The 20,918-nt window shown below is 48.1% G+C and overlaps 2 protein-coding genes across 4 annotated transcripts in view; one reads left to right on the top strand and one right to left on the bottom strand.

The window, feature by feature from the left end:
• Positions 1 to 20,918, bottom strand: part of SLC35D1 (solute carrier family 35 member D1) — a 226,959-nt gene that overhangs the window by 39,569 nt on the left and 166,472 nt on the right. The gene's annotated exons all lie outside the window — the stretch shown is intronic.
• PDE4B (phosphodiesterase 4B) overlaps positions 1 to 20,918 on the top strand; it is a 219,467-nt gene that overhangs the window by 189,653 nt on the left and 8,896 nt on the right. For 2 of the 3 annotated variants that reach the window (XM_075155562.1, XM_075155563.1), the window contains 2 exons: positions 2,274 to 2,386; positions 17,811 to 17,904. In XM_075155562.1, the coding sequence (XP_075011663.1) occupies positions 2,274 to 2,386; positions 17,811 to 17,904 (207 nt within the window). Of the gene's footprint in view, positions 1 to 2,273; positions 2,387 to 2,777; positions 4,917 to 17,810; positions 17,905 to 20,918 lie in introns of those variants that run through there. The other variant, XM_075155564.1, reaches the window with a different exon arrangement.

The following is a 20,918-nucleotide window of genomic DNA, read 5'->3' as shown; positions in this document are numbered from 1 at the left end:
TGTATGGGGCATATGCGCATACAGCGTATGTGCTATACAGCAGATACTTTGCTGAGTGTATATCAGAGCAATCCTGACCTCTGATGTCACTGTTACCTGCTCAGCCAGTGCCATTAGAAATGCTGAATCCATTAACTTTGACAGATTTATGGGGTAAGCATATGTCACTGGTATTATGAGAAGCAGTTACATTCATGGGGAGATTTTATGATTCATTGTATCCGCTTATGTAAACCTTAACTTTTCCACCGAGAGCCGCTCAGGAGCACGTTGTCCTGCTGGCAGGGTCAAGGAGCAGAGCTCGGTGGGAGCAGGGAGCAGGGGCTGGCAGGGTCGGGGAGTAGGGCTGGCAGGGCTGAGGTGCAGGGCCTGCTGGGGAGCACAGGCGGGTGGCACTGGGGGGCAGGTTGCGGGGCTGGTGGAGTTGATGGTCAAGGCTGGTGGGGAGCAAGGGCCGGCAGGATTGGGGAGCCAGGGCTGATGGGGAGCAGGTATGGCTGCATTGAGGAGCAGAGCTGGTGGTGTTGGTGAGCAGGGCCAGGTGAGGTTGGGGAGCAGGGCTGGTGGAGTTGGGGAGCAGGGGCTGGCAAGGAGCAGGAGTTGGTGCAGTTAAGGAGCAGGACCAGGTGGGGCTGGGGAGCAGGGCTGGTGGGATTGGGGAGCATCATGCGTGGAACTGGGGAGCAGGACCAGGTGGAGTTGGGGAGCAGGAGTTGGCAGGGAGCAGGACCAGGTGGGATTGGGGAGCAGGACCAGGTGGAGTTGGGGAGCAGGAGTTGGCAGGGAGCAGGACCAGGTGGGATTAGGGAGCAGGGCTGGCAGGGTTGGGGAGCAGAGCTGGTGGAGAGCAGGGCTGGTGGGGTTGGGGAGCAGGGCTGTTGGGGAGCAGGACCAGGTGGGGTTGGGGAGCAGGGCTGTTGGGGAGCAGGACCAGGTGGGGCTGGGGAGCAGGACCAGGTGGGCTGGGGAGCAAGGCTGTTGGGGTTGGGGAGCAGGCCTATTGGGGAGCAGGGCTGTTGGGTATGGGGAGCAGGGCTGTTGGGGCTGTGGAGCAGGGCTGTTGGGGAGCAGGGCTGTTGGGGCTGTGGAGCAGGGCTGTTGGGGAGCAGGGTTGTTGAGGTAGGGGAGCAGGGCTGTTGGGGAGCAGGGTTGTTGGGGAGCAGGGCTGTTGGGTATGGGGAGCAGGGCTGTTGGGGCTGTGGAGCAGGGCTGTTGGGGAGCAGGGCTGTTGGGGAGCAGGGCTGTTGGGGCTGTGGAGCAGGGCTGTTGGGGAGCAGGGTTGTTGAGGTAGGGGAGCAGGGCTGTTGGGGAGCAGGGTTGTTGGGGAGCAGGGCTGTTGGGTATGGGGAGCAGGGCTGTTGGGGCTGTGGAGCAGGGCTGTTGGGGAGCAGGGCTGTTGGGGAGCAGGGCTGTTGGGGCTGTGGAGCAGGGCTGTTGGGGAGCAGGGTTGTTGAGGTAGGGGAGCAGGGCTGTTGGGGAGCAGGGTTGTTGGGGAGCAGGGTTGTTGGGGCTGGGGAGCAGGGCTGTTGGGGAGCAGGGCTGTTGGGGCAGGGGAGCAGGGCTGTTGGGGAGCAGGGCTGTTGGGTATGGGGAGCAGGGCTGTTGGGGAGCAGGGTTGTTGGGGCAGGGAGCAGGGCTGTTGGGGAGCAGGGCTGTTGGGGCTGTGGAGCAGGGCTGTTGGGGAGCAGGGTTGTTGGGGAGCAGGGCTGTTGGGGCTGGGGAGCGGGGCTGTTGGGGCAGGGGAGCAGGACTGTTGGGGACCAGGGTTGTTGGGGAGCAGGGCTGTTGGGGAGCAGGGCTGTTCGGGCAGAGGAGCAGGCCCGGGGAGCAGGCTCCGGCAGGGCGCAGGGGCCCGGCCGGGCGGGGAGCGGGGCTGGCGCAGGACCAGCATCCCGGGCGCGTGCAGCGCCGAGCGGCGGGGGCGGCCCGGGCCCCCGCAGCAGCCGGGGAGGGGGGGGCCGGCGCTCCCAGAGCCGCAGCCCGGCCCTGCCCTGCCCGGGGGGCGCCCGGTTCCCCGTCCCGCGGGGGCAGGGCGGGCTGCGGGGCCGGGGCGGGCCGGGGCGGGCCGGGGCGGGCGGCCGGGGCCGGGGCCGTGCCGGGTGCCAGCGGCGGGCGGGGATTTGCTCGCCGGCGGCGAGGGGAGCGCAGCGGCGGGCGCATGATGAGGGAGCGGTGCGGCACCTCCGGCGGCGCTGGCGGCGGCTCGGGCGGCCCCGCCATGGAGAGGCTGCCACAGCGCCAGCCCGACTACATGTCCGTCTGCCTCTTCGCAGAGGAGCCCTACCAGAAGTTGGCCATGGAGACGCTGGAGGAGCTCGACTGGTGCCTGGATCAGCTGGAGACCATCCAGACCTACCGCTCCGTCAGCGAGATGGCATCCAACAAGGTGAGCCTAGCGGCGGGGGGATGCGGGGCGGGGGGATGTGGAGCGGGGGGATGTGGAGCGGGGGGATGCGGGGAGCGGGGCACGGCAACGTGATGCCCGGCCCGTCTACGCGTTTGTACAGGAGAGCAACTCCCAGGTTACTCCCGGGGAAGGAGGTGCGGGTTTCCCCCGCAGAGGCACGGCCAGAAAAAACTGGCGGTGGCAGGGCGAGACGGCGCGGGGAGAGCGATCCTTACCGCCGGGCTCATTTCTGAGAAGTAAAAGAGGTTTCAATTAGCGCCGGTCCCTTCGGAACCGATATTACCAGAAACACTGCGAAAACGCCCGCATTTAACAAATTATCACTTCAAAAGTCAATTATCTTCATTGTTGTCTGTCCGTAATAATGGCAAACTCTAAACATTGTGGTACGTTATTTTATTGCTGTTTTGTCTTTCGGTAAGCGTTTAATTTTGTTTTTAATGTGGTGGGCTGGCTCGGCACCGCTTGCCAGCACATGATGAGGGTGCGAAGTCAAAGATTGTGCATAGGGAATGAGCGTCGAGAGGAGCTGCTCGCCCGCCTCCCGAGACCTTTTTTTTTTTTAGTTTTTAATGCGCCGTGAGCGAAAGGGGAGTTTTGAGTTTTTCTGCGAGGAGTAAGGTGCTAAAATAAAGTAAGAAAAGTATGCTGTGCTAAAATAAAGTAAGAAAAGTATGCTGTGCTAAAAGTCACAGAAGCAGGAGGGAGAGCGGAGAGTCCCGGGAGTACACTGAGAAGCAGCAGAGAGGAAAGAAAGCGAAATGCGAGGTCTGAAAGCCTTTGTGCAACTTTTGGAAGTTAGTGTTCCTGCCTCCCCGCTCCCCGTGCTGGAGCCGGGCTCCCCAGCTCCGTCCTGCCGAGCCAAAGCATCAGCCGAATTTCAGCATCTCCCCGAGTCAGACCTTAACTCGCCGGGGTGGCTGCAGCCGGATGGGAGGCGCTCCCTCCCCCGGGGCCGGAGCCACCTCCCCGCTCTGATCCCAGCCGCTGCCCGGGGCAGCGCTTGGCTGCCAGCGGAGCCTTCACACCTCCGGGACAGGCTGGCTGCTCCCCATCCCCGTGCCTTGTTTTTTCAAGCGCAAGTCTGTGCACCCAGGCTTTCATGCAGCGTTTGCAGCCGTGTGTTGTCCGATGGAGTAGGTCATGCAGTCCCGACTTGAGCTTGCTCGGTCGTTGGGACGAGGGCTGTGCCTGCTGCATCCATGCCTTCGACCCGTTGCCATGGTTAAGCCCAGTTCTGAGTTGTACGGCACGAACCCGATGTTATTATTTTTTTTTTCCTAATTGGAAATCAATGAAATCAGAAATGTTGAATCATAAACTGATTTTATGGAAAAAGTTGAGCAAAGAAAGGCCGTATTATTTCAACTTCCTCCTCTGTTAGTGATTACCACGACGTGCAGGGGCAAAGGAAGCAATAAAAGTTTTATAGACCGAGCTTTCAAGAAAGGAATATTTTTTTTGAGATGGTGTTGAGGGAAGCCGGGGTGAAAGTTTGGAAACGTTTAGGCTGCAGAGAAGGCTGCACGTCCAGTGTGGACGCTGATGCCTTTCCTTTTGAGATTTGTTTTTTTCACTGAGTGCCAATCTGGACTCGTGAAGGTGAAAGACTAACTAAATTGCTTAGTGTAGTAATTAAAAGTTGTCATCCCTCTGTGTGCAAATGGCTTACAGCTGGGTCGAGCAAAAGGTTCCCAAAACTTTGTTCTTTCATAACCAGTTTCTGAAATGTCTGCACTTTTTGGTCAACTTCCAGTATCGTTTTCATCTGTGAAAGAAAAGCATAAAATGGCCTCACACCTTGCTTTCCTTTCCTCATAAGCGGTAAATATTGACACAAGTTACTCTGGGGGTTTGTGGTTTTCGAGTTTTGGTGGCAGACGTATGCTCTGCAGAGTGATCTTACAGTGCGAGAAGCCGTTGGGTTGGAAACGGGCATCTTCAGGAGGAGGCTGCAACGGTCCTTAATTGGTCAGGTTTTTGCCTTCGCCAAGTATCCCACTCAACTGCCTGCTTCGGTCAAAGGCATTTAAATTTGTCACCGGTAAATAGCAAAACAGTCAGATGTTTTGAAAACAGGATGCTTGGGCTCCACATTATTAAAGAAAAACGGAAAGAGAAACAGCATAGATAGGAAGAAAGCAAATAGACTCAGCATGCTCCCAAGTGCAAGAGCAGTATAAACAGTGACCTATCTTCCTGACCTCCGCTCTCGCCGAGTTCCTGGCCCCGCGCCACCCAAGCCAAACTACGTCATTTGAGACTGATAGTAGGCATGGCACAGCTGTTGCAAGTGTGACTCGAATTTCCTGTCTCCTTCCTGACAGACGTAGTTTAGAAAATCCAGAGTTGCAACAACAGCAGGCAGAGAGGGAGGATCTCGGCATACGTGTTCACAGGGTGATTCTCAGAAGTCCTGCACCGACAAGGAATCGCTGGGGGGAAACGCCATGCAGGACGGCATCCTGACTCTAAGTTGATGGTTTTCGGAAAACATCAGTTAAAACATGTGCGTATACTTTTTTAAGATGTGAGTTAATTACAGGAGAAGTGAGGAAATGAGCAGCTAATCTTACTGTGAGCTAACGAGCCTGATTACACTGACATCACTGTGAGCCAAGGGAGCACTGCTGCTTGCACAGTGGGACCCTACAGTCCTGCGAGCAGGGATCAGACATAAAACTGGCAAAGAGGGGAACTCTGTTCTCCGGGTGCACTGTTGTCGGCGTCCGTGAGTCCTGATGCGTTACCAGAGCAGTGCCTAATCCGCAAACCAGCCCGAGTCCCTTGGTGCTCCAGCTGCAAGCTTCTGCTAAAGAACAACTGGCCATGCACTGGTGCCCTTATCTTTCTAAATTAGAGAAAAAACTACCTGGAAAACTACGTGGTTGCAGGGAATGCAAGGGAATTTATTTTCCTAACATTACACTAATCTTTTGCTGTGAGCAGAGTATGGCACTGCAGCTTTGCAATGAAACAAAATTACCTGTGAAGCTCTGTAGGCACTCAGTGCTGCCTGCAGAAGCAGACCACACATATTTACATTATTGTAATATATATATTCTTTTTTTCCTGCATTTATCACCCTGTCAGGCAACTGCTGTGTCTTAGAAGGATTTGTGAGTCATGGGCCTGCTGATAAAGAGGGGGTATTTTCTCTCTTAGTGGTCACCCTGTAATGTTGCGTTTGGCATTAGGCAGCTGTCCGCAGCCTCGCTTGTCCTGCAGACGGAAGCGTAGGACCCTCTCAGCTCTATTCCCTAATGTAGCATTTGGGATCTGGGGGAGGACATGCTCAGTGCATCCCCCGAATCATAAAAAGGAACAAATATTTTTCCCAGCTGAAATGCTGGTCTTGCCAGATCCAAGTTTTTATGGGGCCGTTAGTATCACAGAAATGAGGGATGGAGAAAATGTATTATTTCTGAAGAGCTACCTGCCTGTCTGTGCAGGATTCAGCCCAGATCATGCATAAAATGGATGTATCTGAATGGACCTAACCTTTCCATCTCCCTAAATTAGACCAGTCTTATTTAGAGCTTTTTGCAGTCCATCGAGTAAGTAAATGGACAGATAACATAATTTGCGGTCTGTGGGGATATTCTAATTTTGAGTAGACAGAAGTGGTGTCGTCAGGGTGCCTGCCTTGTGCTCTTGCAACTTTGGAAACCCACTTCTGTCCCCGGACTGTTCCCTGGGGGACCCTTCCCTGCCAGCAGTGCTCGTGCAGCTACAAACACTGCAGAGTAAATCCTTAAACTCTCTTATTTCAACTCTTAAAGACATCTCCGTTACTACCAAGTGCTGAATAACGTGACTCAAATCTTGCCACCCAGGGCCATTTTCAGCCGGCAGCTCGGGGCAGTAGCACAGCGGGGCTCCGCACTCCTATCTTGGTCGCTTGTGAGCCAGAAGCCACTAAGATAAACATAACTGATTTCATTTTGCTTGTATTTCAAAGGGCATTTTGGTCAGAAAAGAGGAGCAAGGCCGCACCTAGCTTTCAGGAGGCAGTGGCTAAATAAACATCTGGACACTAATGTAAACTCCTGAGGTCTGTGGTGGAGGTCGAGCGCGGCGCGGGGCCAAGTGCCAGCAGCGTATGTGCTGGGCTGCACAGCCTCCACGCTCGCTCGCCTGTTTTCTGCCAGTCCGTCAGCCTCAAATCTTGTCCTCTTCGTATGTGATGTTTCCCTTAAGTGGTGCCGAGCTGTTTAGTCTTTCGCTTGCTTTTGCTGTAACTTCCTTTGTTTAATATGCTTTAAAATAACCGAGCGCTGCACAAAGAGAGGCTTGTTCACTTGTGCATCAGCCAGCGAAACAAAGAGACTTCCACGTCTCCTGTTTTTACAAGCCGGGATGAATCACTGAGCTCTGCACGCGGTTCCCCAGCCGCGCACCGGTATTCCCCTCGCCCGGGGACTCGGCATTACGGAAACAGGGATCCGTGACCCGAACGCCTGGGAGAGCTCTCCGGAGTGCGGCGGGCCGGTTGCAGCAGCCCCTGGCACTGCTCCGCGGAGGTCCCTGCAGAGCTGGTCCCTGCAGAGCTGGTCCCTGCAGAGTCCTAACGCAGGTTGCGTGCTCCGCAGCGGTTAACTGTTTCTTAGATGTACAGCTGCTGTCTGCAGAGCAGAACACTAGATGATCATTGTGCTTGATCAACACTGCGGTAGGAGCTGTTTATAGCTGAGGTTGGGAATATTCACTCCATCTTTGTTTTATCTGATGGCTTTTCATTTGTGTTAAGGATGTCCTTGCTCTAGAGGACAGGGCACTGTATTTCTTAAGGCAAAGCTATGTGTGAAGTGGGAGCCAGGTTTTTTAACAGAGACACTTGGGAGTGGTGAACATGAGGTTCAAGTGAAGCCTACTGGGTGAGGAGGAGCCAGCTCTGGACGGTGGCTTTGCCCCAGACCGTGAAACCCCTCAGAGCTCCTCATGGATGTTCAAGGCTTGGGGAGCTGGGTCCGAGTCAACTGCTGTGTATCAGTTCTCATCACTATCATAAATGGACTTTTAGGGTCGCTGTCTCCATATCTATCCTATTCCTCCTCCCTTGCTCTTTGGTCTCTAAAATAAATCATTCTCATTATATCAAACGTGTCTTAAGAGTGAGGTGGAATAGTGGGGCCATACGTGGGCTTATTTAACCATCTAATATTTTGGTCTTGCGAGCCCTCTGGGCTGTCAGTTTCCAGATATCTTAGTTAAACTGATTCAAATATTTAAAAAATGAAATACTGGAAACCTGCACCGTTGTCTGTGAAAAGTGTCGGTACAGTATTAGGAGCCAGTGCCACCATTCAAGATACCCTCCTAGAGCAAAGTGACTTTGAGTGGCGGATGCTTTCTCATCTTCTGGGACTGTTGCGGTAAATGGGTGGGAAAAGCCCGTACGAGGGAGATCCCACAGCCACACACCATATGTACTGCTGGTGCATGTCTAGGTAGCCACAGCAGAGATGAAGACTTTGGGGTTTGAATTTTGGTTCAAATCCACTTCCCAGGAGCCTTTCTGGGGAGCTGCCATCCTCTGGGACACGACGGTGCCCAGGACCTTCTAGCATGTCCTTTAAACATTTCTGCCTGTACTAGGATGTGATGGGTTTTAAAGTTCTGCATTCTCAGACTTCTACGTTATAACACATTAGGGTGGGGCTTAAATAAATAATAGCTCAAAGGCAGGTTCAAAGTGAATCATGATTTGAGGGCAGGACTAGAGAGTGACTAACTGTTCAGAGCAGTGACCTCTCTGGAAGTGAAGTGAGGATACTGGAGACGCATGAAATCTCAGAGGAGAAGCATCACTTAGGATGAGGGTGAGCTGTGAAGGATTTCAAAGTAGGATTTAATCCTCGGAGCAGTCCTAATTCTGACCCTGATTTTGTGGACCAGGCCAGTTTCCACAGCCTGACTCGGGACTCCTCATTTTTTACCCAGTTGCAGACCAACTGCTTTCAGTGGGGCAGCTGGTGATCAAAATATTTGCACTAAGTGAAACTTAATTGAAAGATGTTGTGTTATCAAAGCCAGAACATGTTGTGGAGATGTATTGGTTTGAAGGCTCATCCGTCAGAGCTCTTAGAGGGAGAGATTCCTCTGATTAAAGCCTTTGCTCTGTGTTTAAAGCAAATAAATGAGAAGTGCCTCACCTTGCTGCTGGTTTAGCACAGCTGGGCAAATGCTGCATAAAAATCATTCTGCAAATCATTTGCCTATCTCTATGTGCGAAGGATTTTTCATTTAAATGTATTTACATTAATTAGTGTATTCCGTATGGTTTTGGTGCTTGCATTAGGCTCATTTTCATTTTGGCAGGACCAACTGCCACGTTTTTTTGAGGGGGGGATACTGTGTTGTAGAGCTACACTGACTTCTTCCACAGGACTTACTCTTTAACCTGTGTTTTCTGAAGCAAACAGACTTCTGTCGATTAAAAGTTGCCAGAGTTTTTCTCATTATGGGCGTCTTGGAACAGTCATCTCGGGGCACAAAGTTATTTGAATTTTCCAAAGCCTGTTCTCCTACTCAGGTAAAATCCCAGCTGGATTTGCCTAAATGATGACTGTGTAGCCTGACTCAAATTTAAATTAAATTTAAATTGCTGCTTCATACGATTAATAAAATCCCATGTTTAATTGCATTGCTCTCTTGTTAAATGACAAATGCTCTTCCCTCTCAGTTTTTTTTTTTTCTGAAGATTGAGAATATAATCCAGGCATGTTTAATCCGAATGTCCAGCATCTCCTTACGGTTCACTCCCAAACCCCGCAGGAGCAGGGATGCGTCTACTTGCTCCCTGCCTGCCCTGGCAGGGGCGAGTGGCTGGGGAGGCTCTCTGGTTTGTGGGCTCTCTTTACGTAGTCATTTGGCTTCCTTTGGCAGTCAACGCTTCATCAGTGTGGTTTGCATGGGTGTGACTGACAGAAGATTTTGGTCTGAGATCTGCAGCCTTCTGGAGCACTATCTGCTCTCGAGGCCACAGATGTTGTCAGCTGCATCAGGTCTTTCTTTAATCAACTTTATGTCAACAAACAAGCTGCTGTAGGTTTTAATTTTGTTGTTGCTTCCTAGCCTTCAGCTCGGGCTGGTACTCATCGTCTCTTCTTCCTGATTTTCCTTTTGCAGTTAACACGACAAACATTTTTCTACCTGGTAAAACTCTATAAAAATGATTTTGCAGAACAAGTGTTTTTGCTTGTTTCTGGTTTGATTGACTCGCCTCTTCGAGTGAAGAATAAAAGCAGCGCTGGGATGAAAAAGTGGTATGAATGCTCACCACGCTGCACGCAGCTGCTCTGGGAAAGGTGATGCTAGAGTTACCCCTTGCCTGTAGCTTGCCGTTTGTGTCGTCCTTTCTCCTTACAGTGCAATTTGTTTTATGTTACGAAATGCACCTTTCAATGATGGGGAGGGCGCAGTTCCTGGGGGACTGCTGCTGAGCTTCTGTCTGACAGAGAGCTCTTGCGGTGTGCAGTTTTAACAGGTGAGGGGTTTTGGTGCCAGGCATTTGTTTGCTGCTTACCGGTGAGGAAATTAATACAAAATATAATAAACTGACACGTAGACTCCAGATATAGACGCATGTATTAATTGGCTGGAAGAGACCTATTCTTAAGTATGGGAAGAGCATTCTGGATGAAGCAGAAACCGACCTGAGCCTCTTCCAAAGGAACCCAAAGCTTCAGTTCAAGCTGCAGACTGGGCCGTACCCTGCTGCCGCGGTTTTTCTGCCCGAGGAGACAGACAATATGTGCTTTGTCACGCCACGCAGCGTGAAATCTTAAACTCTCTCAGTCCTGGTATTTTATGTCAATTCAAACAAATGTACATCTAAACCAAGGGCTGTTGGGTACCAAACACAATGGTATTGGATATACCGAGACTTGAATCTATCGGCAATAGATGCTGCAGGACTGCCCTGACCGAGGAGGTGGTAAGCAGATTTGGCCCTGCAGGGTATGGCAGGCATTTTCTCCCTGTGCCAACAAAAACTCAGGCGGGCACACCTTGTAAACACATGACACATTCATTTTCAGGAAAGTAAACGGGATGGTTTCTCCATGACCTTACCAATTCCCCAGCATCGGGTGGAGGGGGTTTTTCTTCTGCCTTACCAGTTCCCAGCAAGTGAGTAACATGCCCCGAGCCTGCTTTTAAATAAGGAAATTCAGTATCGTTTCTAAGCCGTGCTAATTCACAGTGCTTTCCTTGGGCAGGATCCTATAGGGAGTTTTTCCTTTCCGGCATTTTAATGCAATTTGCATATTTCAAGTCTCATTTGTCTGGAAATGAGCTGGAAATGTACCGGTGATAACACTCCTGCTTTAGGTTCCACTTCATCACTTTTTAAGCCCTGTGTTGCGTAAATATGTCCCACCCAAGGGAGGTTCTGCTACTTTCAGAAATGCTAAACTTTACAGGTAAAATCTGAATATTATTCTGTCTACATCAGATATATGTTATTGCTTTCATGAGCAGCCACATGCTGATTTATGGCAACATGCTATTTATTTATCAACATTTACATTGTGGATTTTTAAATTATTCTAATAACATAAGGCCAACAAGTTGGTCATGATGTTACTCCTTTAAAGTCTTCCTTTGAACATATATATAAATCAACTCTCCTTTGATGTGAAATTGGAGATTTCATAACCGTGTGTTTACTTTTTGGTTTAAAAAATAAGCTGAAGGGAAAACAAAAAAAACCCAAAAAACAAATAGTACTTTGTATCTCATTAAAAATAGTTTCTAGCGCATTAAAAACTATATTGTTTTAGGAAACAAGAACTAGAAAGAGTTGCAAAAGCATTTGATTTTTTTAATGACTGATAGTTGACTGCAACCATGCCACTTTTCTTCAGGCACTGAAATGTGCCTGCAGACTTTCTCCTTTAGTACTGATTAGTGTGAAATGGGATAATTTTTTTCTTTAAACATTTAAATGCACCTTCCCATCATCCTTCATGTGAGTGCTTAAAAAGGAAAATCGATAGAAATTATGAAGTAACAAGGACAGCTGCAAATGTGTTTGACACAGTCCTTTCTGTAAGTGATATAACATCAGGAAAGCACAGATAAACGATCAGATGACTGCTCCTATAAATGAAAGAATTTTAGCTCTTTTGACTTGCAAACTTTTTAAGAAACAACAAAAGAAATGCTCCAGCACTCCAGAGTCAGCAGGTTTTCCAAATGTAGTTTGGGGAAAAAACAGAGTAATGAAAAATTACCTTCAGAGAGTAAAAAGGTGCTCGTGTACCAGAGCTCTGCTTCCCTGCCCGTCTCAGGAGTGAGCAGGGGGTGTCCAGGTTTGGTACCGACCGCTGTCGCGGGGCACCCGGGATTGCACCCTGCGAGCCTCGCTCTGCCTGGGCAAAATCCTAACTCCTGGAGTTTTGTCTGCCTAAGGCTTAGGTGTCTCTGTGCAATACAGGAACAAGGTATCCGTGTCAGGAAGGGAGAGCTAGGTATTTACAAATATTTCTTCTAGCTTCTCAAACACAGGCGATGAGATTAATCTCATTTTTTAAAAAATCTGCAGTAGCGCATGAGTGTCACATCCATTCTCTTCGAGCGACCAGAGGTCCAGACAAAAGCATTACGCATTTGCTGTTTGTCCTGGTTGCCGTATACGTGCATGAGTAATTTCCCTCCTGCGTGTAAATGATTTCCGGCTGGACTCTCGTTCCCGCTCTGTCACACAGGCAGGTGAGTGTCAGCTCTTCCCAGCTCCTGGTGCTGGGCGTCCAATTATTCCCAGGAGAAGAGCTGTTGAAATGAATGGAGTTACACCAAAGTTTAATTGCGCCTCTGGAACTGAAGTGATTTACCTGGGCAATTAAGCTGAGAAGGATTCAGCCCAGCTGCCTTTGCGTAGAAATCAAAGGCGAAAGTAACCCTCGTACCACAAATCCTTTTGGTCTAAGGATTTCTAGGAGCGGTGGAAGAGCGAGGGATGTAATGTTTGCGTCAGAAGGGTGGGTCGCGGGGAACAGAGTTTATAAACATTTTTACACACTGGAGATCTGCACCGAGATTCCTCCATCAAAGTGTGGGGTGGGACCCCACTCTCCCTAGGTACTTGGGGCTGCAACCCCGCAGCATCTTAAGCAGCTCTTTTATCTTGAAATTGCCCTCAGCTCCTGCAAATGACTAAAACTTTTTTAAGCAGCCTCTTTGCATAAGGACTCTTGGCCTCAGGGAACCCCAGCTGGTATAAATCGACTTCAAAGGATTTACATCAGCAGCAGATACATCCTCCTGTCTTTATTCTCCCTGTAAAGCACCAGGAACACCTCTGATGCCGTACTCCAAAGGGGAATAGGAGCAGGAATAACAACAGGACTATCACTGAGGCTGTCGCGGGGACAGAAAGGCCAAGAACTGCGTGTGCCTCTGCGTGGCTCTCCCTAACCTTCCTAGGAAAGGAAGAGAGTTGTTTCTTCCATAAAGAGCCAGAAAGATGGGATTTTCCACGCTGAAGCACCAGGGAGATTTCCCACGTGTGGCTGGATGCTGCCCTGGACTCCACCCCGTATCGCACGTGGTGGCCCTGGAGCCAGCGCACTCCCAGGGTGCTTGGCCTCCTAAATCTGGCAAATCCTATCATAAATTAGGCCGAATTTTCTTCCTCTGCACAAAAAGGAAGGCAAGCAAGCTTCACCTGCAGAGTGTTTGGTTAGGATGGGGTGAAGGACCAGCTGCCGAGCAGTCGAAGGAGCTGCCATGCACACGGTGCTGATGGCACTGCCCTCCTGCGTGCCCGCAGAGGTCCCTGTGGTCGTGTCCTTGCAGAGCCTTGTGCTGGGGCCAGCGCTCAGCCCCGCGCTGCAGCTGAAGAAGTAAAAGCAAATAGTGCAACTGCCGGTGCAGAGAAAACGTGAGCAGCGAGGGTGCGGTGTGGGCAGCCAAGAGGGGAACCGTGAGTGAACTTTCCCAACGCTAATCAAGGAAATTACCGCACGCACGCACAACTGGAAAGCTGGAAAGAAACTGCGATTCCCTCTACCAGAGAATACATGAAAAAGGGTCACTGCTGGTAATCAAAGAGTGGTTCAATTTCTGGGAGACTTAATTTGGTTCAGATGACTTCTGCAGTTACTTCAGAGCATGCAAAACAGGAAAACTCCACGCGATGCGATGGCTTTTTCTCACACAACCCTCCAGATGGTTTTAGACCTCTGTGACTTGCTGGGAAGGTCAGCTGTACCGCCATGTGTATCTGGTTATTAAAAATTTCAGTTGGGGGTTCATATTATTTACGTTATCTGCACTCTTTTCATCAGTTGAATGTGTTAATTGCATGGTCCTGTGATCGGAGTTTGGGGTAGGGGGAAGGGAGCCCCAAGCCCGTTTCCTTATTTTGCTTCTTTGTAAGGGAAAAACCCCCTCGAGTTGGGGTGGGCATCCCCTCCCATGTACATCCTTGTGTGTGCGCACGCATATTCTTACGTGTGCCTCAGTTCCCATCTGTACAGCGAGGTTATCAGTGCTTATTTCCTTTGTAAAAGGCACCGAAATGATTATTAATTATGAAAATAACAGCACACGTCCACATGTTGCTGATAGGCATTATCGTAATTGCCGAGATGAGGGCCATGCTGCACTGATGCATGAGCTCTTTAAAGCAGCAACACTTCTGTTTGCTTAATGGCAGAGCAGTTGGTATTTTCTCATTGCTAGCGTGCAATCTGTTTGTTTTACCCTTTGCTGTCAAATCGATTTAACGAAGGGATCGTTACAGAGGTTTGCACATGACATCAGTCATGCTTTCTCCCCGCGGGCGCTGCAGGCAAATGGCAAAGCAGTTCAGAGGAAGCAGTGTCGCTCCAGAGCGTCCTGACATCAAGGGAAGCTCAGGAAAAATCCCAAATACCCCCCACGAGCAGTGAAGACATTGTGATTACCGAGTGCACCATCAGCATGCCTCGGTCCGTGCTGAACTGTGTTGTTTTTAAAAGAGTATCATGTTATTAAGTAAATCCTGCTTAGGTGCCAGCATCATTCAGATAGTAAATTGCAATAAACTTTGCAAAGCATGTGGGTATTCTCATAGCACTGTGGGTGTCTCGGCTGGGTTTGGCACCAATAGTCCTTTCAGCAGTGCTGTAATACTGCTGTCTGCGTTTATAAAAGATTGCTGATTAAAAGTCTGGAAAAGTGAGCAAGATTAAGGCTGTTGGAGGAGATGAAGGGGACAGATTTCTGGTTAAAGATCAGATATGAGAATCCCAAGGTCTTTTATTGGTACTCATTTCTGCTGCACATGGCTTGGGTGACCTTGTGAGGCCATTTAATTGCTTTGTGCCTCTGTGAAAAGGCAGCAGCTACCCTTTGTACTTTATGAAGCCAGTTGTGAGGTAGAGGCATTTTTTTCAAATGTTTGTCCACCACTTCTGATTATTTGTCTGAAAGGCATGATTGTATAGAAAACCCGACTGATTCAACGTTGCTTAAGAGTTGTTTGTGTGATCATCTGATTATGGTGTTTTCCTTGTAAAGATAAAGGCCTTGATCCAGAGAAATGTTTCAGCACATGCTTCGCTGTAAGTCTGTGGGAGTGCTCACGTGTTGGTGGCTGGCGCTTGTGACCGGCAAAAATACGTCACTGTGAGGAACGATAGGGTCAGAGCTCTCCTCTCCTCCCACAGGCTTTCTCTTACTTGCTTTTCGTTTTTGCTGCCACTCATTCTCCATCACTAAGGTTTCTCTTAGGAGTTTCAAAAAGGCTTTTGTCCCCCTTGGTTGGCATGAAGTTTAGTGGAGACCCCGTGAGCCAAAGCCCTTGCCCATGACCCAGCACTGTGGGATGCCCTCCTGGGCAGCCAGCATCTTTCACATCCTGCTCCTGCCCGTATCCCATGAGATGGCATCCTTCACATCCCGCTCCTGCCTGTATCCCATGAGATGGCATCCTTCACATCCCGCTCCTGCCCGTATCCCACGAGACAGTATTTAAACTGGTTGAGTAACCCACAAAGTGAAGCCTCACTGTGTGACATTCGCACTGGCAGGGCAAGGCAGATTGCTGCCAGAGAAGACAGCAGAGATGGTAGTGGCAGAGGCCGAGCAGATAGTACCCCATCTTTGGTCTGCGCAGATAGCCACATGGTAAAAGGGAGGTGGCATCAGCTTTCCACCTCTGATTGATAATCATGAACTTAAGGAGAGAAGAAGGTGGGTTCACAACTTCATTTGCTCTATATGGTTCTTATGGCCGAAAGGCTGAGCGGAAGTCCCATCTGGATGGTGCTGAGCAGCAGCTGGAGCCGTGCCTGGCCAGTGAGGCGTGATTTTCATGGTGCTCAGTGCTGGTGCGCCAGCCTGGGCGAGCAGGGAGCTGCAGGCTCTGCGTGGGCTGTGTGCAGGCTCTGCATCTCCCTGCCCGTCAGCTCTTGCAGCGGAGGCCGGGGGTGCGATGCAGCACAGGCTGCCCCCCCCGCCCTGTGTGTCCCACAGGGCGTGAGGAACCCTCATGACGTCATGCCAAATGAGACTGGTAACGTTTAATCAAGGCAGTCGGAGAAAGGAAATTATTTTAGACAAAGATTGCACTTTTATTTTAGGAACCCTGGCCGGTGTCGTGCAGTGTATTACAGCCAGCAATCACCAAGGACGTCCTAAAGCAGTATGAGTGCTGCATATCAGTGATGGTTCCTTGCTGTGATCTGTATCGCATACACAGTACAATGTGCTTTGCTTTTGATTTGATGCTAAAAGGACAGCTACAGCTTCCTCATAAAGTGGTTGCATTTCAGTTTAAAATAAAAATTAAGTAATGATTAAATATTGAAATTTGGATTGTGAATATATTCTTGTAAGGGGGAATTTATTAAAATCTTATATTGTGATTGCAGGCTGACATTACAGATTTAAGGTTATTTAAGTTTGTAAAGGTACATTTTGCTACATTGCTACATTTTGCCCTTTACGATGTAAGGGGAAAAAATTTATGATCACACTGAAAATGTGAAAAATTATGCTTTTAACAATCCATACGTGAATACTTGCTTTGAAAATCCTCAGTCTCTGTAATGAAGAGGATTAAAAAAAAAAGCAGAAATGGAGAAGAGACTACTGCCTACTTTTGACTTATTTAAATATGCATAGAGCTTCCTCCATTTTAATCTTCCTTATAAAAAGATGGCTGTGTTACTAAAGCTGGCAACCCCTCAGAAACCAGCATCATTTTTTTGTCGTATAGTTCAGCTGAGCAAGGCTAATGTGGAGTGGGGACCCCCTTCAGCCAACTAAGCAACCAGGACGATTCATAATTCATAAGTGCTTCCAGCCATCCAGCTGAATGCGTTTGGATTAGTTCTCGTTTCTTCGTGCAATCCCTGATTTCATTATTCTCTCCTGCGAGCAAATACACCCGCGTTCAGCCCTCTGCAAAGATGCTATGCCAAGGTTGGCTTTGTCTGGGATTAGCAACTGCCGGGCTTTGGGAGATCTCTGGCTTTGATGAATGCTGATTTTTTTTATTGACTGGGGAAGGGGGGTGTCCGTGTGCCCGAGGAGCTCTCCTGTCTGACCGGCGATTTCTCTGTGAGGATTTGTGGACGGTGGCGTGGAGTTTTCCAAAATGCCTGAAGCAAACTATTTGTTATCTGTATCTTGGGGTTATATTAAGGTGGGTTTAAATCCTGAAGGATTATAAATCACTCGGTTTTTCTGCTGTATTGCTTGGATAAAACCTCTATAAGGACAGCATGCTTTTTAAATGGTTTCTTATGTGTACTGTATGGCAAGAGATAAACATATGTGTGTACTGTGCATGCGGCATACATGTATGTAAATTTTTTTTCCCCTTTGGGAATTCACTGTTGCGGGATAAAATGATGCAGCAATGAAAATGTGTGATTAGAAAATTAGGAGGATCATAGCATATATATCTGGGTGAACAAATGCTTGAATCCTACATTTTACTGCAATGATCCCGGCAGATCTTCAGATTTACGGCATATTTCTTCTCTGTTCTGTTCTGAACGTATGCAATTGTCTTTTACTTGCATAATTCAAAATGGAGCAAATTTATAAAATTCAGAACAAAAGAAGGTTATAGGAGGTGGAATTTAAAACCAGTACAGGAATTTGATCTTTCAGAGAGATTACCTGAAACGTTATCTTCTCATTTGTTGCAGTAAAAACTAATATGCATCTTTGGAGGAAATTAATTTTGTAGTTTAGTGTACTGAAAAGAAATATCTGGTCATGATGATGCTGAACAGTATCTAAATGAAACCATATGTCGCTGACTCTGTTCCAAATATCTCCAGAATTTTGCTTTTAACATCTTGTTTGTGGACTTGCTTGTGATACAGTTAGAGCTGTGTTAATTTGGAAAAGCATTCACAAAAATGCCATCTTTGTGTATGTGCTCTTCCCCTCCCAGTTCAAGAGGATGCTGAACCGGGAGCTGACACACCTCTCCGAGATGAGCCGCTCTGGCAACCAGGTGTCCGAGTACATTTCCAACACTTTCCTGGGTAAGGTGTCGCATCCCAAGCTTTCGGGTGACTCAAAGATAACCATTAATGTCAGCCTAATACCCACCAGTCAATGCTTGTGCCCAGTTTTCCTTTGGGGCAGAGCATTATTTAAATATTCTGATTTTTCACTTTCAAAATGGATATGGGGAGGTGAATAATACAGTGTTTGAATAAGTCTATCCACAGAAGAATTCCTTCTCCAAATCAAAAGATTTTTCTGTTCACATTGAATTAAGTTATTGGTAGCTGCATTATGCAATGTTTGATTTTTGTGTTGACCTTACGGAAAGGACAAAGTCACACAAGCCCAACTGCATACGCTCATCTTTACAACTGCTGCCTCTTACAGCTGCATCTTCACCCATCAGAAACAGGGGTTCAGACAAGTGGGTTCAGCCCAGACATTTTATATATTACTTTGTGTATATTTGCTCATTTTGCACTGGAAGTCAGAATAAAGAGTAAAGAGAATATTTTGCATGTGATTAGTTTTGTTGGAGCTCGTAGGACTCCTGACATGAATTAATCTTCTGTGTTTACAAAATATATTTGTTATGAAAAATAGAATTCTCTGTGTTTTCAAGCAGCTTAGAATTTGTGACAATTTGCATATAAAACAAAGCTTAGCATAGGACGCCCATATGCATATCTCTGAGTCCAACAGCTTCAAATGGTGACTCCTGCCCTGCGGTTAAGATGGCCCAGAATGCATTCACTGTATGACAAACAATTATTTCCATTAAGGGATTTTAAAGTGATTTCAATAGCCAGTTGCAACTGGAACTGCTGCGTGCATTTAGGACACATCACATCATTAATAATCCATGTAAGTCTGTAGCTCCTTGTCCTATCGCTCAGCTTAATCGTGACATCCAGAACATGAATTCATACAGGGAATGGAAGCAAGGCTGCCTAGCTGCCAGCCAGCAGGCCACTTCGTCAGCTGGAGAGCCTGGAGCGTACACAGCGCGCTGGGGAGCGTGACCACCATGGCATTTTCAGGGAGTTTGTTGTTTATCAGCTCTTGCCAGTAGGCATATGTCTCTGGAGCAGGATGTGCTGCAGCAGAAATGCCCAATGTGGCTTGGTACTGCGGACTAATACAAAACTAATAAACCACACATACACTCAAGTTACTGCAGTCTGCATCTCAGCAGGGGCTAATTAGCTGAAGCCGCTGCTGGTACTAATGGGGCTGTATTATTCCCCGTACTCTGGCTGGGGCAGGTAACTGCATTTCCCTTTGCAGTTCTTGACAATGGTCTTGTTCATGCCTATTCTGCTTCTTCTCACATATTCTGTAATGGTGTCGTCCTCGCTGTTTTATGGCAGTATGAAGGCCACTGAACCATTTAGGGCCGTGTTAACGCCGAGTGGTGCAGGCTCTCCAGATTGGGCCAGATTGCAACTTGATTGCTCATATTAAAAAGAAACGAGTAAAGCTTTTAAAAGGATCTTAAAGCTTTTTTAGGAAGTCAGGCTGTTACATTTTTGTGAATTACTTTTCCCCCCCCTAAAATTTGGTTTAAAATTAAATGAACACACAAAATAACAGGAGTCTACAACTGAGGAAGTTGAACAAACAAAAAAAAGAAACATGTGGATAGTCATTCATTTATCTCCAAACAGCATTTGTTAGATGGGGATAACTAGTAGATGTTAAAACCAGATCACGTGGCTTCATTCAGTCTCTTGACTTTATTAAATGACCTGAGGAGGGCACCAAGAAGTGATGTCCTCTGCAGAGGGGCCAGTCCTGCAGTCACCATTTGGTCAGTGAGAGCAAGGACGCCAGCTTTAGATCCATATGAAGGACAAAGATGAAAAACGATGGTTTTATCGTTGGCCACATCACGTAAATGGGAAAGATCACGATGGCCTTTCAGCTCATGCCCTTTCCTAAGGGGCGAGGGGTGTTGCTGCCGCTACCACCATGGGGACACATGATTTAACAAATTAGAGATTTCTGTTCAAGAATGTCCATTTACGCTGCCTTTGCGTTAGTCATTGCTAAGGAGATTATATAGAGGAAAGTCCTTCTGTTGTTCAGCAAAAACACACAAGGGAAACACCCATTGATGTCAGCTTGACTGTTGCTGTGAATAATGGCTTCCTTCTTAATTGCAGTATTGCAGACACACTGGTAGTTCTTATTTCAGAGATTTTTAATTAAGCCAAGGCAAAAGTAACTAATGCCTAGATGCCTAGTCCCTCCAGAGGTCCTCAGAGACGCAAAGGTACAAAGAGATTATAGTAGCCTTTTCTAGAAGTTCATGAAAAAATGGTTAGTATGAAAGTAATGAGCCACTGTATCTCCATTTTAATGCAGCAAATAAATCAGTTGTAAAGGCAATAGGCAGCATATGTGGATAGATTTATTTATCAAACACATCTCCACAGCCAAGTTTGTGCCCCACTAAGTGCCTGCTTAACATGCACTAATGTTGTTGCTATCTCTGAGCATGACAATAGAAATATGGCCTGTGCATGGTATGTTAGTCTATACGTATTTGTAAAAGGCAAACCTTTAATAAATCAGTGACACCAATTTGTTATTGGGTTGGTGTTTTAAGAGCAGAGGGCATGGAGATGGGCTTGGCCCCAAAAAGTATCCGTAGAGTGAATGTGAAAATGTATGCTTGTGTACTTTATTGAGGAAAATGTGGTTTTTTAATATATATTTTATTTTCCATAGATAGTAAAAATTAATTGAGAACTAGTATAAGCAGAATCTGGTGCCCTTCAGGCATGGAGAGCTAGCTCCTAGACACGTGCCGTGTCCCCAAGCGATGCAGCTTGAAAAAGGCTACGATGAAAGCAGCCTGGCGCTTCACGTCCCAGCAGGGCTCAGTGGGAAGGTTCAGTCTTGCAGAGGGCAAGACTGCAGAGGTTATGTGACTGTTTTGCTTTGATTTTGGTTCAGTTCGGTCCCAAAATTAGAGAAGGCCCCCAGCAGAAACACATGGGTTCGAACTGGTGTGCAGAGCCATTTAATCAGCAAAGCTAAGGGT

This window comes from Calonectris borealis, chromosome 8 (assembly GCF_964195595.1).
Source record: "Calonectris borealis chromosome 8, bCalBor7.hap1.2, whole genome shotgun sequence".
Classification (NCBI taxonomy): Eukaryota; Metazoa; Chordata; class Aves; order Procellariiformes; family Procellariidae; genus Calonectris; species Calonectris borealis.
The sequence above is the reverse complement of the archived record's forward strand: the minus strand, read 5'-3'. Positions and strand labels throughout refer to the sequence as shown.